The sequence below is a fragment of the Protomyctophum bolini genome, assembly GCF_963924005.1.
Source record: "Protomyctophum bolini genome assembly, chromosome: 17".
NCBI classification, from domain to species: domain Eukaryota; kingdom Metazoa; phylum Chordata; class Actinopteri; order Myctophiformes; family Myctophidae; genus Protomyctophum; species Protomyctophum bolini.
In genome coordinates this window covers 19,685,017-19,702,116 of record NC_137878.1, presented here as the reverse complement: position 1 = coordinate 19,702,116, position 17,100 = coordinate 19,685,017, and the positions used below count along the sequence as shown (strand labels likewise).

At 41.0% G+C, this 17,100-nt stretch overlaps 1 protein-coding gene across 1 annotated transcript; it reads left to right on the top strand.

Annotated features, from left to right (window-relative positions):
* The first annotated feature begins 151 nt into the window (after window positions 1-151).
* dnajc8 (DnaJ (Hsp40) homolog, subfamily C, member 8) lies at window positions 152-16,273 on the top strand. The gene is made up of 9 exons (XM_080787353.1): window positions 152-259; window positions 2,555-2,656; window positions 2,837-2,893; window positions 3,141-3,207; window positions 3,476-3,570; window positions 5,571-5,642; window positions 7,695-7,786; window positions 15,628-15,703; window positions 15,795-16,273. Exons 1-9 carry the CDS (start codon window positions 191-193, stop codon window positions 15,912-15,914), a joined length of 750 nt encoding a protein of 249 aa, XP_080643479.1. The 5' UTR covers window positions 152-190; the 3' UTR covers window positions 15,915-16,273.
* The last annotated feature ends 827 nt before the right edge of the window (window positions 16,274-17,100 follow it).

Sequence of the window (17,100 nt, the reverse complement as noted above, 5' to 3'; positions counted from 1 at the left end):
ATATAATAACACAAAAAACTAATGAAAATTGAAAGGTATGAAATGGAGTGGTTTTTTGCCATCATCACTACTGTTTGATGCGCGCACGACGTCGTGCGACGACGTTCTATCAAAGGGCAGTGCGCACGCACAGTCACGTTACGCCGCCGACGAGAGTCCAACGTGACGTCACATGTAAACCTGGGTCAAGATGGCGGCCGCCGGAGGAGAATCCTCAACTCAGTGTTCAGATGAATTATTTCAAAGCTTTTACACGGAGGTAGGGTAACTTTGAACAGAGTTTTGCACTATAGGAGGATAGCGTTGTTTATCATATTCTGTCACATGCACACTGCTTGGTCTGCCAAAGCTCGTATTTTATTATCACGTGTGGTCCTGCTGAAGATTAGCCTTAGCTAGCCATGGAAAGCTAACGCAACCTGTGCAAAAGAATGAACCTACATGTGTTTATTTTCCTGTGTTATATTACGTGCATAGTCACGACACTATACTACTTGACTGCATTAAGCTTTTTGGTAATCATCTTGTTAATAATGGGTTTAAGTTATGGTTGCATGAAGCACAATAAAGACTACATGTTAATCACAGACAATTCAAAACATGAGAATGTTTGCCGCACCTGTCCATGTGTTGTACTGTTTTTAATTATTATACTGCGACATTCTTGTTAGTTGGATATTGACTGACGCAATGATTTCCGTCCACGTTATTTAAATGACGGTGACCGTGTCAATTAAAAAATAACAAACTTGTGTTTCCGTCAGGCCAGAGTAGACCTTGCTCTGTCGTTTTTATAAATCGTGTGGTCTTATTTTAAATCCGCTGTTTTCACGGACCACGATAAACAATCGGAACAACGCAGACATAATGTGTTAAGAGACCAGAGTTCTTTAGGTAACCAACAAATCCTCCGGAAAGCTGCAAGCATTTTGGCTTATATTCAAGTTTCAAATGTATTACAAAACATCATTGCATAACCATGAATGTTTATTACACATTCAAGAGGGCTGCTCTAAGAAAACGTTACAAACAGAACAACCAGTAGCCGCAATTTGCAACTCTAGATTTTTTTATAATGGGATGAATCTAGCCCCTCTCGGATGTTGGAACGCGGACATAAACAAACTCCACGTTAAGTTGATCTGCACACTATGACGACGTTTTTTCTTGTGATGGCTTCTGAATGTGCAAACTATAAGTACCTATACATACCTCTGAGAATATCTCCTGTGTCGCGGAAGCCGTTAAGTATTTTTAATCCATGTTTGATTAAAAATGTCGCTTTGATTCTTCTTGTTTATTTACCGTTTATTGTACCGCCTCCCGATGTGTGGTTGGCTTTGCCAGCTACGTCCCTGCCTCTGATCTGCTCCGTCATAGCTATAGCGCCACTAGCTAGCCAGATAGGCGCTACAATGAGGTGTCAATAGACAAGGTAGGAAGAAGCGACATTTTTAATCAAACATAGATTAAAAATACTTAACGGCTTCCGCGACACAGGAGATATTCTCAGAGGTATGTATAGGTACATAAAGTTCGCACATTCAGAAGCCATCACAGGAAAAAACGTCATAAAACTGCGCAGATTCATTTCTCCGAACGTGTTTACATGTATTTAAGTGTGCATACCAGGTGGCAGCCGGCCCTGGACCAGGACCCCATGGTATAAAGTCTTAAAAATGTCAGAAACTTTACTACCATTGGGTTCTGCTTGTGGGGCTAGGATGAATCTAGAGTTGCAATACCCTCCATCTGCTTGTCTTAAACGACGTTACACTCACCAACATTGCAGCTGTATTCCAAGCTTGAATTATCCTCTTTCAATCTGCCGAGCTTGTTTTTCATGAAAATCCACCGTAGAGATGTTATGAGCTACTTTCTGTCAAGACATCCTCTGCAAGTGCTGGAGTTTGGAAGCACTCGTCGTATGTCACTGAACGGCCCTGCGTTCCACCTTTTTCGAATTTGCACATAATGCAGGAGCAGCAGCAGCGCGGCCCGTTAATAAAAACGAGTGCTTCCAAACTGCAACACTTAGAAAAATAATCACTTGCAGAGGATGTCTTGACAGAAAGTAGCTCATAACATCTCTACGGTGGAATTTTATGATAAACAAGCTCGGCAGATTGAAAGGATAATTCAAGCTTGTACTACAGCTGCAATGTTGGTGAGTTTAACGTCGTTTAAGACAAGCAGATCGCAAACCAAAAAAGATGAGTGGGGAGTCAATGGAGGGTATTGCATCTCTAGATTAAAAAAAATCTAGCATTGCAAATTGCGGCTAAACAACCAGTAAACTTTCTATTACTTATGGTAAAGCTTGTATGCTCTTGGGAGGAAGGATATGTGGTACCTTTTTGTGTGACTCAGGTTGTGTGAGTGTCCTCCCAGATTTTTTAGATTGTAGCTATTGTGTTTTTTTTGTAGATAATTGGACTGTTCCCTTACCTCCAGGGAACTTGGTTCTAGCAGGTGAATTGTATCTGTTTCTAGTTGTGTTTTCATCAGGTTGACGATTAGGATTTTGCTCTGCTGTGACATTCTGTCTCAACAGGTGAAGCAAATAGAGAAGCGTGACTCAGTTTTGACCTCTAAGCAGCAGATCGACAGATTGCTCAGGCCTGGTTCATCCTACTTCAATCTGAATCCCTTTGAGGTAACTAGAAAAAACATAACTTCATGAGTACATGTGGTATTGGAGGGAGGGGTTGGTTTGGTTTTGGTTCTGTGTTGCCACAGGTTTAACAGAAATTGGAAGGGACTTTTGCTTTCTCATATGCTCCACATTTGTCTTTCTTGACACGATTTTGATTCACTAATTCATTCTTAATTCTAGGTGTTGCAAATTGACCCAGAGGCAACAGATGACGAGTTGAAGAAGAGGTTTCGAGCCGTAAGCAGAACTTGTACTAAATTAAAAACCTGTGTTTCACTATTGGTGTGGGCTGGAGGAGGTTTTCCAGAGCGAAGACATTAGGTGTTACCGTCAGGCTGTCACATGTCCTTGCAATAGATGGACAGATTTCAGGTTATTGGAATCGGCTATTTCGACCTTTAAAAGCTTGAAACGGATAAACCATGTCAACGATGTTTCTCTTTCCTAGTCTAATGTCTAGTGTTTGTTGTCTTCCTTTCATCAGTTGTCCATCTTAGTCCATCCAGACAAAAACCAGGATGACCAAGACAGATCACAGCTTGCCTTTGAAGGTAAAATGCTGATATCTGCATGTAATTGGGAATGCGGGAATGTTATTGTTCCAATGTGTGTGTTAATTGACTGATACTACGTAAGGTATATTCTAGAAGTTCTAGAACACCGCAGATCAGTTGTCCACGGACCACTAGTTGTCCAAAAGAAATGTTTTAAAATATTTATGGTTCAAGTGGTTAAATTAAAGATATTTGAAATACAGCCCTGGTTGATATTTAGTTGAGACTGTGCTGGATGCCATCTAAAGATGTTGTTTCATTCTAGCTGTGGACAAGGCGTACAAGAATCTACTGGAACCTGACATGAAGAAGAGAGCTATAGATGTGATCAGTGCAGGAAAGGAGTATGTGGAACACAATGTGAGTTCTTGAGTTGAATTCCGAACCTGTGGGCCAGGACCCATTGTTGGGTTGCCAGGGTATTACAATAATCAAACATGGAAATCAGACGTTGTCTTAGATCAGTTTGTAGGGGTCTATATGGTAAAATAGACCTTCAAAATGGAGCCGGTAAATACACGTTTTGTTACTACCCCACCCGAGTGGAATAGTAAGAGTGGCAACACGCTTTGATCTCGCCGCAAAGTGGGTGCCTATGGGCTATAGTTCCAAACATTGGAACTATCCCATTAAGATAGAATGAGCACTTTCACATTCCATTGTTAAATTTGGAGTCTTTTTTTATTGATTGAATATTTTATTAGACAGAAGAAAAAAATGCAAAGTTAAAATTAAAACAAATAATGAGACACTCAAAATGGCAAGAGTGAGTTTTCTCTTAATAATTCCAGTCGAATGAACACGTTTCAGCTATCCAGCCTTCATCAGTGATGAAGTCAGTCAACATGTAAGAAGTAATAAAAGAGGAAAATCACTCGACACTCGAATGCAAACCTTTATTTTCTTTTATAAATATAAAGAAAGGGCTTTGGCCAGCCACAAAGGAGACCTGATAAGTTTTGCCTTGATCTAGGACAGTCGTTCCCAACTGGTGCACGAGTGCCTTCTAGGGGGTGAGCGACATGAAAAGACTAATGTTGGGGTCTATGGTTTTATTGCTCTATAGCTTATGCAATTTGTGGGGTGGTGCGTCAGCTAGGACGGGAGGTAACGGGGTGCATGGCCAAAAAGGTTTGGGAACCGCTGATCTAGTAATGGCTCGTACACACTGCACGATATTTGCTCCGATTATGCTGTCGACAAAACTCCCGATCTGACGCAAAATCGGGCTTTGATCGCCAAGGTTTTGCTCGCTGTGTGTGAAAGGCTCTGCGAGAACATATAGTGCCAATAAAAGTGCTCGCCGACGCCTCCCAGACGTTTCTGAATATCAAGGTGGTTTGATATTTGGCTCTGTCGCCGACTGGACATCGTACAGTATGACATGGGTTGCGAGCGCGTCCCGAGAAGTCCTGTATTGCAGCCAATGAGAGCACTCACTCTGTCTGTCTGTCTGTCCGTCGGGTCGTCGACTGTATCGATAGATGATCAGATGATAATAATATATATAACCTTTATTCCTTGGGTAAATACCTGTCCTGTGTCGTACAATGGTATAGCTATATTAGCCCAGTCTATAAAACCGGCTCATTTCACTTGAATAATGTTGATAAAAACCGCATTGGAGCAAACTTTTGGACCTCGTTCGCTCTCTCACTGTGTGTGTGTGTGTGTGTGTGTGGGGTGCACGCAGAGAGAGAGAGAGGCGTCCGGTGTTGGTCTCGCGCTTTTATCGCGACATCCTGCACGTGTGTGAGATGTCAAAAAGGATTGGAATAAAAAACAAATGGTGTATAGCCTATGTCGGGTCTGGATCGCATCTTGGTGAACTCTTGCAGTGTCACACTGCGCGATTTCACACTAAACGATTGGTCGCCGACGCCGACTAGGGATAACACACTGTGATAACACCAGTGTGTTATCCCTAGTCGGCGACCAATCGTTTAGTGTGAAAGCCACAAAGATATGACAGCCGATTAAAAAAAAAGAAAATCCTGTAGTGCCGACAACTTTAAAACTCCTACAGTGTGTAGGGGCCATACAATTGCAGTGGTTGCTCCCACACTGGAACGTCAATGGGTTTAAGAACTTTCTAAAACTTTATTTCGTAAGCATTTTGTCTTATGGAATTTTTACCTGACTTTTTGTGCAGTTCAATGTTTTGCTTTTCTTCATTGTTATTGCTCTTGTGTGCGTCGTTTTAATGTAATTGTTTTACCTGGTTGTCTACTCTACAGCACTTTGTAACATTGTTTTGAAAGGTGCTTTATAAATAAAATGTACTTACTTACTAAAATAATTTAAATGTTACTTTGCCGTGGAATATCCCTTTAAAGTCTTGTCAATCGGTGTTCCAACAGATGGAGAAGAAAAAGAAACAGCTAAAGAAGGAAGGAAAGCCTTTATATATCGAGGAGGATGATGCTGAAATGGTAATGTATTGTAACACCCTGAGCGGCAAGGACTGAGTTCTTCGTTCAATCAATTAGTAACGCCCAGTGCTCAGGACGGAGATTGATCAAAAGGACAGAGATTATTGATATCAAAACCGATCCCATCGCTCCAGGCTGGGATGTTTTATTTTCCGGTGGGACGTCATCGAAAATGTTCCCCATTTTAGCTGACGAGATCGAAAATCTTAAAACGTGAATAACTCTTGATCTAAATCATTCCGTCCAATTCTAAGAAAATATTGTGTTTGACGGCCCATCGTGGTTCCGTTGCTAGTCGCGTTAGAATTTATCATACCTCCCGTTGTCGATCGCATTGAGAGTGTTTTGGCTACATCAAGCTACTTCAGCCACAAAGATACCGAGGATTGGACAGTGATGTCACCCTTAAGGGCCTTTCAAACAGGAAGCGAGGAACGCACACGTTGCCTGGATCAACGAGAGGTCTGCTACAGGTCTGTTGAAGAGGGGCGCGACAACGCAAGCGTAAAAAAAAGCTAAACAGAATCCAGGTCTGGTGAGGCGCGTGCACGAAACGAGCACGCGCGCAACAAATTCACGGGACTGGACCGCGCTCACATAAATACGCTTGCGTTGTTGTTCCGCGCAAAAATGCAGGTCTCCCTAAAAATTAACTATAGTCGTGTTATACCGCTTCATGTTTCAAAGGCCGTTTACCGTGTAACACGGAAGTAACACGGACTCAAAGCCATTTGTAAGGGGAGGCCAAAGCGCATACGCACACATTTTTCCAGATTAAATCAGTGTAAATATGTTTTAACAGTTTTACTTTTGTCTGCCATGATGTGCCATCATAGTCTTAAAGGACAACTCCAGACTAAATAACACATAAGCTCATTTTACTACTTATATTGATCCCAAATGACTTGCCATGGTGTCTATTTTGCAGAAATGCCCCTGTCCAGTTTCCCCAGCATAGATCGGAGCCATATCACCTTTATGATGTATTTTTTTCCTTTATCTCATCAATCTATTATTAGATGTCATTACACACACATCCATGCCTTAGTTGTCCCACACGAGTCTTCTAACGGGATGTTGTGTTTTGCCAAGTCCCGGAAAAGATGCGCCGTGATTGGCTAGTACAATCACTTTGATTGGCATTTGTGCCGAACGCTCGCTCGTCCCAAACTATGATTTACGAGACTGTAGCTGCTTGTGTGGGACAACCAAGGCGTGGATGTGTTTGTAATGACAACTAATCACACATTCATGAGGAAAGAAAATCTCCTTTGACCGCAACAAATGGCTTAAAAGTGATATATGAGCTCCGCTCTATGAGGTCTGCTGGGGAAACTGGACGTGGCCGACAGCGGCAATTCTGCTAAATGGACCCCATGATAAGTAATTTAGGATCAAAATAAGTAGCAAAATGAGCCTATATTGTATTTAGCACTTTTAAGGATCTCTCACTGAAGTCCATATTTTTGTACACGAAAATACAGACTTTTTAAATCCGTAAATCGTTACACCTACCTTACATTGACTCTGATGCGTATAATTCTATAAATTATTCTATTAAACTGGCATCAAGCAGTGAGAGTGATAGTGTGGTCCTGTTGTTGAACACAAATAAAAAGGAAATATTGGGTCTTTTCTGAGATCACTATAAGGAACGAGAGTTTGGCCTGCTGATAAAGGATTATCCCCATTTGCTTCAATCTGTTTATTTAATTGGCCCAACTTGATGCTTTGCTATACTAGAGTCACATAAAAAAATCATGTCCTGTCTCAATCGCCCCTGTTAGTTTTTAGATTTAGCCAACCTCATCACCTTTTCTTTTTGTCAAGTTAAATGTCAAGTCTAAAAGTCAAGCATTTTGTCCAACAAAAATGTAATACAAATGGCCCCTGATGTGTGAGAGAATCTGCTTCATTCACTGGTAGTATAAAGTTGGCCCCTGATTGTCCATATATGTACATGGGGACTTGTGCATACCTATTGCCTGGATATGACACAAACTGCAAGTACAGTATAAACTATACTTGTCTTCTTCTCTGCTGTTCTTTCAGTTCAGACAAGCAGTGTACAAGCAGACGATGAAGCTGTTTGCAGAACTTGAGATCAAAAGGAAAGAAAGGGAAGCAAAGGATATGCATGAAAGGTAAATGTAACCTAAAACCTTATGTTACTTAGGACAAACTAGAAGATTAAACAACCAATAACATTCCTCTCATTCACCTAGCTAAGCTAATGAAATGTTTCCGTAAATCCTCAAATAGTGACCTATAATAGCAGTTATAAGCCGATCTGCAAATACAAGCCGACTCCTTCCCTTTTTGTACGTGTTTGTAAGTGTGTGATCACAATGAACTTTTTTTGTGATCAAGTTTTTATTAAATTTTTTGTTAAAAGAAAAGGGGGTTTCCCCCACCCCACCCCACAGGTTGAACAGCGAAACAGATAAAAAATTACAATACATCAAAAACAATCATAATAATAATAATAAATAAAGCAAGACAGGTACTGTACTTTACTATTGGAAAAAGAAAATTATATAACTATATATATAAATAACAGTCATCAGAGATGTTGGCATGATTTTTTTCTAATGCTGTGGATAAGATGTCAAGTGTGTTTTCTTGTGCCCCATTGGATGGAGCTATAGAGAGTTCCAGAGAGATCATGTCCATTAATGAGAGGATCCATTGTGAGACCTCAAGTTTATGGGGAGGTTTCCATCTTAGGACGAGCAGTATTTTTTCAGCTGTCAGCCCTAAGAGTAGGAGTCTTCTACGTGGCATTGTCAATTTCAACCCAATCGCTGAATCGTCATTCAACAAGAAAATATTAGGCTAGAGCCAGGGGAATTCTAGTTCCCTACCTCAGATAGTACTTTTTTTATATAATTTTTATCCCACGATTTTGTAACCCATTTTTCAATTATCTAATGTGATCCTGAGCTCTACACACCCTCCGCCAACCTAGTCCCCATATATGGGGGACATGGGGAGAGCAACGGACTTCATGCCTGAGTGTCCCAAGTTACTCCTTTACACCTAAAAAGGTTATCTTTGAAGAACAAACTTGCCAAAAATGTTGCTCTTTATTTGTCAACGTTTCGGTCTATTCGAACTTCATCAGGACAGACATACAGGGCACAATAACCACCAAACATTTATAGACCACACCCCCAGTGAGAAGGTCATGGAGATGCAGGTCATTGGCTGCACAGATAACCAGAACACTTAAAACACTCCCATCAAAACCATATTAGACCCACCCTAAATAAAGAAAAGAAAAGGTGTATGCAATCCCATCAAACAAAATACAATAATTTATCAGGGTCAGGGCATCACTAAAGGACAAAGGATCATATGACAGTGTCATCCAGGTCTTCAATATCTAAAAGACAAGAGAAGTCATATAAGTGGACCCACAAGTTTAAAAACACAGTGAGAATACAATATTATAGAGAAGCCACAAAAAAGGTAAAAGCACAAATGTATAAAGGCAGTCCAACCAATCAACGCATGATAAATCACAGCATAATATTCAGTGTGAATTCATCATTAAGACCCTTAGGGGCCAGGGTCTGCAATGTAAAGATCCAAAATGTTTCTCTTCTTTTCAGCATAAGATCAAGGTCGCCACCTCTGGGTGGCATTTGGACTTGTTCTATCCCCTGAAATCTAAAGGAGGATATGTCATGCTTTGAATCATTAAAATGGACAGCGACAGGATATTCTCTGTTGTTCCTGCAGATTGAGCTCTTGTGCTCACTCACTCATGCGTTCTTTAAATTTTCGGTTGGTTTTACCGACATATGCCAGTCCGCATGGGCATGTAATTAAATAGATCACATGAGTGCTATCACAGGTGATGACGCTTTGTATGGGAAACTTTTCCCCTGTGTGTGGGTGCCTAAAGTGCGTAAATTTAGCAGTGTTATTACACTGTGCACAGCGGCCACACCGGTAGTTTCCTTTAGGCAAGGGGCAAAGGCTTGTTTGGCTGGACTGTGGTTCGTTTTGTGCAAAATATGCATTAACAAGATTGTCTCTCAGATTGCGGTCACGTTTAAAAACAAACAGAGGAGGATCAGGAAAGGCAGTGGTTAGTTCAGGGTCTGACTGTAGAATGTGCCAGTGTTTTTTAAAAACAGATTTAATTGCTTGCGAGCGGTGCGAATATGTTGTGATACAGGTCACTGAGAATTTCTTTTCAGTCTTATTGCTGGTAGTTAGTAATTCGGAACGCATATTCTCGCATATCTGAGGCTTTCTCACAAAAGTCTTCGGTAGAGTGGCACGGGTGCAGGCTTTAGTTCCGACATACTATTGATCCGAAAGCTCAATCCTAACCTAACCCTAACCGCAAGCACGGGAGCAGCGCATGTCGCACCATCGCTTTTTCGCATCGCATGTCCCCCCGCTTCGGATCTTCGGTGTGTCGGAAAAGCGTGCGCACCCCGAGTGGCACACTCGTCTTAGTCTATAGAATTGGCTTTTAGGGAGACCTCTTTTCAGGGGTGTAGGATGAAAACTACTAGCCAAAAGAAGTGTATTTCTATCAGTCTCCTTTCTGTATAGTGTAGTGAATATACTGCCAATGCCTTTCATGACCCACATGTCCAGAAAATGTACTTTCTCTAAACTGTGGTTTATAGTAAATTGTAAATTGCGATCATACTATCATAGCTATTCAGCAATTTAAAAAAATCATCAAGTTCATCAACATTACCCTGGTATATACAGAAAATGTCATCAATGTAACGGTACCATTTTATAATCTTCTTCAAATGGGTGTTAATGTCAGGGTTGGAGACAAAAGTATGTTCAAAATATCCCATATACAGGTTTGCATAATTAGGGGTGCAAATAGAGCCCATGCTCGTGCCTGAAACCTGGAGAGAAAAATCATTGTCAAATTTAAAGTAGTTGTATTTCATGACAAGGCGTGCCAACTCAATGATAAACTCATTGGGGGGGTTTGTGGAGTCGTCTCGATGCAACAGAAAAAACGTTAAAGCTTCAAGGCTTCAAGCTTCATGTGAAATATTGGTATACAAACTTGTCACATCCAAAGTTACTAGTAAAGCATCATCTGGGATATTTTGAATACTGGAAATCTTATTAATAAAGTCTGTGGAGTCTTTAATATACGATGGTAGGGATTGTGCAAAAGGCTTAATATGGGAATCAATAAAGGCAGATAGTGGAGACAGCAAGGAGTCGGTCTGGGCCACAATAGGCCGACCTGGAGGGTTTTCTAAGGATTTATGTATCTTGGGTAGGGTATAGAAAACAGGTTGGATTGGGTGCTGGTTATGTAGAAAATCTAATTCCGGTTTGGAGATCCAACCTTTCAATTTAGCCTCTTCCAAGTAGGATAAAACAATACTCTGAAATGAGTTAGTTGGGTCAGATTTCAATTTCGTATAGACTTTGTCATTAGACAGTTGGGAGAGAATTTCTGCTTCATATTTGGCAGCATCTTGGATGCAAATAGCCCCTCCCTTGTCGGTAGGTTTAATAACCAAGTCTTTAGAGTCCATAAGTTCCTTTAAAGCCGTTTTCTCTGCAGGTGATTATTAGGATATGTTGATTACCGTTTCTGACTGCGCGTCCACTTCCCAGCGTTCCCGGTGTTGGCGTCACCTCTTCCCCCTCCTGCATTTCTTTTTTGGCTGTTGAACCTCCTGCGTTGTCCTAAAAAAGGCTGTTCGCTGGAGGGTTGGCTGGAATCGCTGTCGAGGGTGAAGTCGCTGTCAGACTGCACAGGCTCTCTGCTGGTGGTGAGATGAGTTTGAGCTGTGCTGCTGCTGTGCGCTCTGCTGGTTGGTGCGTAAAGTTGGTGCTGGTTGTTGGGAGCTGGTAGCGATGGGCTCATTTGGCTGGCTGGCCTCTTCCTCAATCTTGATGTCCCAGTCGTAGACTTGATTTGTCATGTACACCTGTCAGGGGGGAGTTTTCCTGGCAGATAGTACTTCTGAAACTCTACACCAAAAACGAACAACATCTGCACACTCCCACACCATGTGCATGTATTGTACAGTACATCCCCAGTTTGTTATTGTTGCATAGGTTGAACAGTGAAACAGATAAAAAATTACAATACATCAAAAACAATCATAATAATAATAATAATAATAATAAATAAATAAAGCAAGACAGGTACTTAACAATTGGAAAAAGAAAATTAAAAGAAAAGAAAATAACAGTCATCAGAGATGTTGGCATGATTTAAGTTTTTCTAATGCTGTGGATAAGATGTCAAGTGTGTTTTCTTGTGCCCCATTGGATGGAGCTATAGAGAGTTCCAGAGAGATCATTAATGAGAGGATCCATTGTGAGACCTCAAGTTTATGGGGAGGTTTCCATCTTGGGACGAGCAGTTTTTTTGCAGCTGTCAGCCCTAAGAGTAGGAGTCTTCTACGTCGCATTGTCAATGTCAACCCAATCACTGAATCATCATTCAACTAGAAAATATTAGGCTAGAGGGAAATTCTAGTTCCCATTACCTCAGATAGTACTCTTTTTTTTTAATATATATAATTTTTATCCTACGATTTTGTAACCCATTTTTCACCCCTGTGTCAATTATCATGGGGAGAGCAACGGACTTGCTTGAGTGTCCCAAGTTACTCCTTTACACCTGTCAGGGGGGAGTTTTCCTGGCAGATAGTACTTCTGAAACTGGTGTGGACACTCCCACACCATGTGCATGCATTGTACAGTACATCTCCAGTTTGTTAAAATATTAGGCTAGAGGGGGATTCTAGTTCCTATTACCTCAGATAGTACTTCTGAAATTCTAGACCAAAAACGTCTGGACACTCCCACACCATGTGCATGTATTGTAGAGTACATCCCCAGTTTGTTATTGTTGCATAGGTTGAACAGTGAAACAGATAAAAAATTACAATACATCAAAAACAATCATAATAATAATAAATAAAGCAAGACAGGTACTTTACCATTGGAAAGTTTTAATTAAAAGAAAAGAAAATACCAGTCATCAGAGATGAACTCTCTATAGCTCCATCCAATGGGGCACAAGAAAACACACTTGACATCTTATCCACAGCATTAGAAAAACTTAAATCATGCCAACATCTCTGATGTTTCTTTTCTTTTAATTTTTCCAATGGTAAAGTACCTGTCTTGCTTTATTTATTATTATTATGATTGCTTTTGATGTATTGTAATTTTGTATCTGTTTCACTGTTCAACCTATGCAACAATAACAAACTGGGGATGTACTGTACAATGCATGCACATGGTGTGGGAGTGTCCAGATATCAATCGTTTTTGGTCTAGACTTTCAGAAGTACTATCTGAGGTAATAGGAACTAGAATTCTCCTCTAGCCTAATATTTTAACAAACTGGGGACGTACTGTACAATGCATGCACATGGTGTGGGAGTGTCCACACCAGTTTCAGAAGTACTATCTGCCAGGAAAACTCCCCCCTGACAGGTGTAAAGGAGTAACTTGGGAGACTCAGGCATGAAGGAAGCATGAGTTCAAGTCCATTGCTCTCCCCATGTCCCCCATATATGGGGACTAGGTTGGCGGAGGGTGTGTAGAGCCCAGGATCACACTAGATAATTGACACAGGGGTGAAAAATGGGTTACAAAATCGTGGGATAAAAAATATTTTAAAATCAAAAGGCGGGAATGTCGTAAAAAGCATGCATCGTACGATTCGTACCCCGGATTAAACAATTAGCGGCAGTCAAACTGTTAACACAATTTTTACATACGACGCCTCAGGCCGTCATAAGGATTCGAACCGAGAGGTGCCTTGAACGTCTCTGTACGTCATAGCGCACCCTCAAAGATACGGGACGAGATAAGAATATTCAGAATTTTTCCTATTCTTTTTTTGGTCCGTTCGCTTTTCGCTTGCCGTATGCTAACGCTCTGTGCAATTATTAGCTTGCCGTTGACTCACATGTTAGCGGGGTGGAAAGAATGACTAGTATCTCCTAATCCAGGGCGCTCTCCATGGTGATGAATGGATCGATATGCTGGCGCTTCATTTCTGCTCCTCATCCGTCTCTCCTGCAAAATATGAACGCTTTTTGGATCATATATCGTATAAATTAAAATGATCGGGATGTTAGGTCAACTTTGTCAAGTCAACTTTTTTAGGAAAGTGTTTCCGGTTCATGGTTTTCAGAGTTAAAGCGATCAGACAACTCCGGCACCCCAGAGCTCCTATTTTGATGCACTTCCGGCACTAAAAGTGTGAGAGACCTCAAGTTTATGGGGCGGTTTCCATCTTAGGATGAGCAGGTTTTTTTGCAGCTGTCAGCCCTTTCTACGTGGCATTGTCAATGTCAACCCAATCGCTGAATCATCATTCAACTAGAAAATATTAGGCTAGAGGGAAATTCTAGTTCCCATTACCTCAGATAGTACTCTTTTTTTTTTATATATATAATTTTTATCCTACGATTTTGTAACCCATTTTTCACCCCTGTGTCAATTATCTAATGTGATCCTGGGCTCTACACACCCTCCGCCAACCTAGTCCCCATATATGGGGGACATGGGGAGAGCAACGGACTTGAACTCATGCTTCCCACGTTAGTGTCCCAAGTTACACCTTTACACCTGTCAGGGGGGAGTTTTCCTGGCAGATAGTACTTCTGAAACTCTAGACCAAAAACGAATAACATCTGTCTGGACACTCCCACACCATGTGCATGTATTGTACAGTACATCCCCAGTTTGTTATTGTTGCATAGGTTGAACAGTGAAACAGATAAAAAATTACAATACATCAAAAACAATCATAATAATAATAATAATAATAAATAAAGCAAGACAGGTACTTTACCATTGGAAAAAGAAAATTAAAAGAAAAGAAAATAACAGTCATCAGAGATGTTGGCATGATTTAAGTTTTTCTAATGCTGTGGATAAGATGTCAAGTGTGTTTTCTTGTGCCCCATTGGATGGAGCTATAGAGAGTTCCAGAGAGATCATTAATGAGAGGATCCATTGTGAGACCTCAAGTTTATGGGGAGGTTTCCATCTTAGGACGAGCAGTTTTGTTGTAGCTGTCAGCCCTAAGAGTAGGAGTCTTCTATGTGGCATTGTCAATGTCAACCCAATTGCTGAATCATCATTCAACTAGAAAATATTAGGCTAGAGGGGAATTCTAGTTCCCAAACTTCCCATTACTTCAGATAGTACTTTGTTTTAAAAAATGTATCCCACGATTTTGTAACCCATTTTTCACCTGTGTCAATTATCTAATGTGATCCTGGGCTCTACACACCCTCCGCCAACCTAGTCCCCATATATGGGGGACATGGGGAGAGCAATGGACTTGAACTCATGCTTCCTTCATGCCTGAGTGTCCCAGGTTACTCCTTTACACCTGTCAGGGGGGAGTTTTCCTGGCAGATAGTACTTTTGAAACTCTAGATAGCAGATAGTACTTCTGAAACTCATGGTGTGGACACTCCCACACCATGTGCATGTATTGTACAGTACGTCCACAGTTTGTTAAAATATTAGGCTAGAGGGGGATTCTAGTTCCCATCACCTCAGATAGTACTTCTGAAATTCTAAACCAAAAACGATTGATATCTGGACACTCCCACACCATGTGCATGTATTGTACAGTACGTACAGTACGTTATTGTTGCATAGGGTGCAACAATGAACTTGATCTTAATTGTGGTAACCGAAGCACTTGCACAAAACACACTCGCCCCCAGCGGTTCTTGTATTTCTTTTACTGAGGATAATATTAGGAATATGCTTAGGGTTAGGCATTGTTTTACTGAGGATAATGTTAGGAATTATTTTAGGGTTATATATTTTACTAAGGTTAAGGTTAGGTTTATAGGCTTTTTATTTGGTGGCGACCGTTCCAAAGTCGCCAGATTTGACCCCGGGGGAGCTTGCTATGGGGTTTGCTGATGCGTTCTTGTATTGAATTGTCATGTATCTCTTATTTTTATCTACCCCTTCCTCCTTCAAGGAAAAGAGCCAGAGAAGAAGAAATAAAGACAGCAGAGAATGCAAAACGAGAGCGGGAGTGGCAGAAAAACTTTGAGGTGTGTTCCAGTTAAAGTGAATGCCTAACCAAACTATTAGAACAATGAACTTGTCCGTCTATAATTTATCCATCGTTGCCTTGTTTATCAGGAAACGAGAGACGGGCGAGTGGACAGCTGGAGAACCTTCCAGGCCAAAGGAAAGAAAAAGGAGAAGAAAAACAGGTCATTTCTCAAGCCTCCAAAAGTTAAAATGGAGCAGCGAGAATGAGCGAGGCTCTGATTTTCTGCAAGGTTCTAATGTGACATTTGGAACCTCGCTCCCCATCGTCAGTCAGGGTTCCACCTTAGTAGTTTTTACGTCATCCTGGTTATTTTTCCCAAGACCCACTACCCCTGAGATAACTGTAGTTTTGTGCTTTGGTTTTTTGTTTCTCCCTAATGTACATATTTGTTATCCGAAATGTTTGAGAGCATGATTATGATAGCAACTCTGCTCTCCTGATGAAGAAAAAAAAACGTTCTCTTCCAGTTCTGTAACAGAGAGTAAGAGTATCACAGTTTTTGCTTTCTTTTTTTTTTACTCGGTAATAAAGCTTGTTTATAACAAGCATATTTTGCTGTGGTCTACCATATGATCTTGTAATTGCGTGACTAAACACGTACACTATTTAAGGGCAAAGTGGAGATATGAAAATTATATGCATTTTACATTAAATGGAGAACAAAACTGAAATTGAAAGGATGCAAACAAGAAAAAATGATTAATTCATCAATAGTTTCTCAAATGCAGTTTTCTTTTTATCACAGCCTGTGTGACAGACAAGACAGTGTTGTCTGCACTGACCTTATGGGATTTCATTGATATACGGTAGGACAAGTATTGTCTTGCATCCTTTAGGTTTTGGTAAGCGTTTCTATTATAATTAAAAAATTTATGTAATATTAGATTAATATTGTTCAGCCAAGGACATATAAGGACCTGATTCATTACAGTAAATGTTTTGATCCCCGGTTCTTCCTGCCGGCGTGTCGAAGCCAAGGTGGTGGGTTGAAGTGTCAATGAGCAAGAACTGCACCATGCTCCTGATGGCCAGGTTGGTGCCTTGCATGGTTTCCTTCACCGTGTGTGAATGGAGGCAAACCAGGGACGTGCACACATAGACATCAAAGGGGCTTCAGCCCCTGCCCTTTTTAACCGTCTGTAAAACAACTGCCCTTTCCAGACCACGAATGCAGCATTTACTATGGTGAAAGAAATGCAAATGCCACTCCTTTCCATGCCATGCTGGGAGGCAGCAGCTGCAGCATTCATGAGAATAGCTTTTTCCCCCGAAGTCTCCTGGACTTAACGCAGCATTTTGCATTGAACAAATTTGTTTAGAAATTCATGTCGTTACACCGCATCTCCACTAGCCAAAGAGCACTCGGTTGTGCACCGAAAATGGCTGATCTAC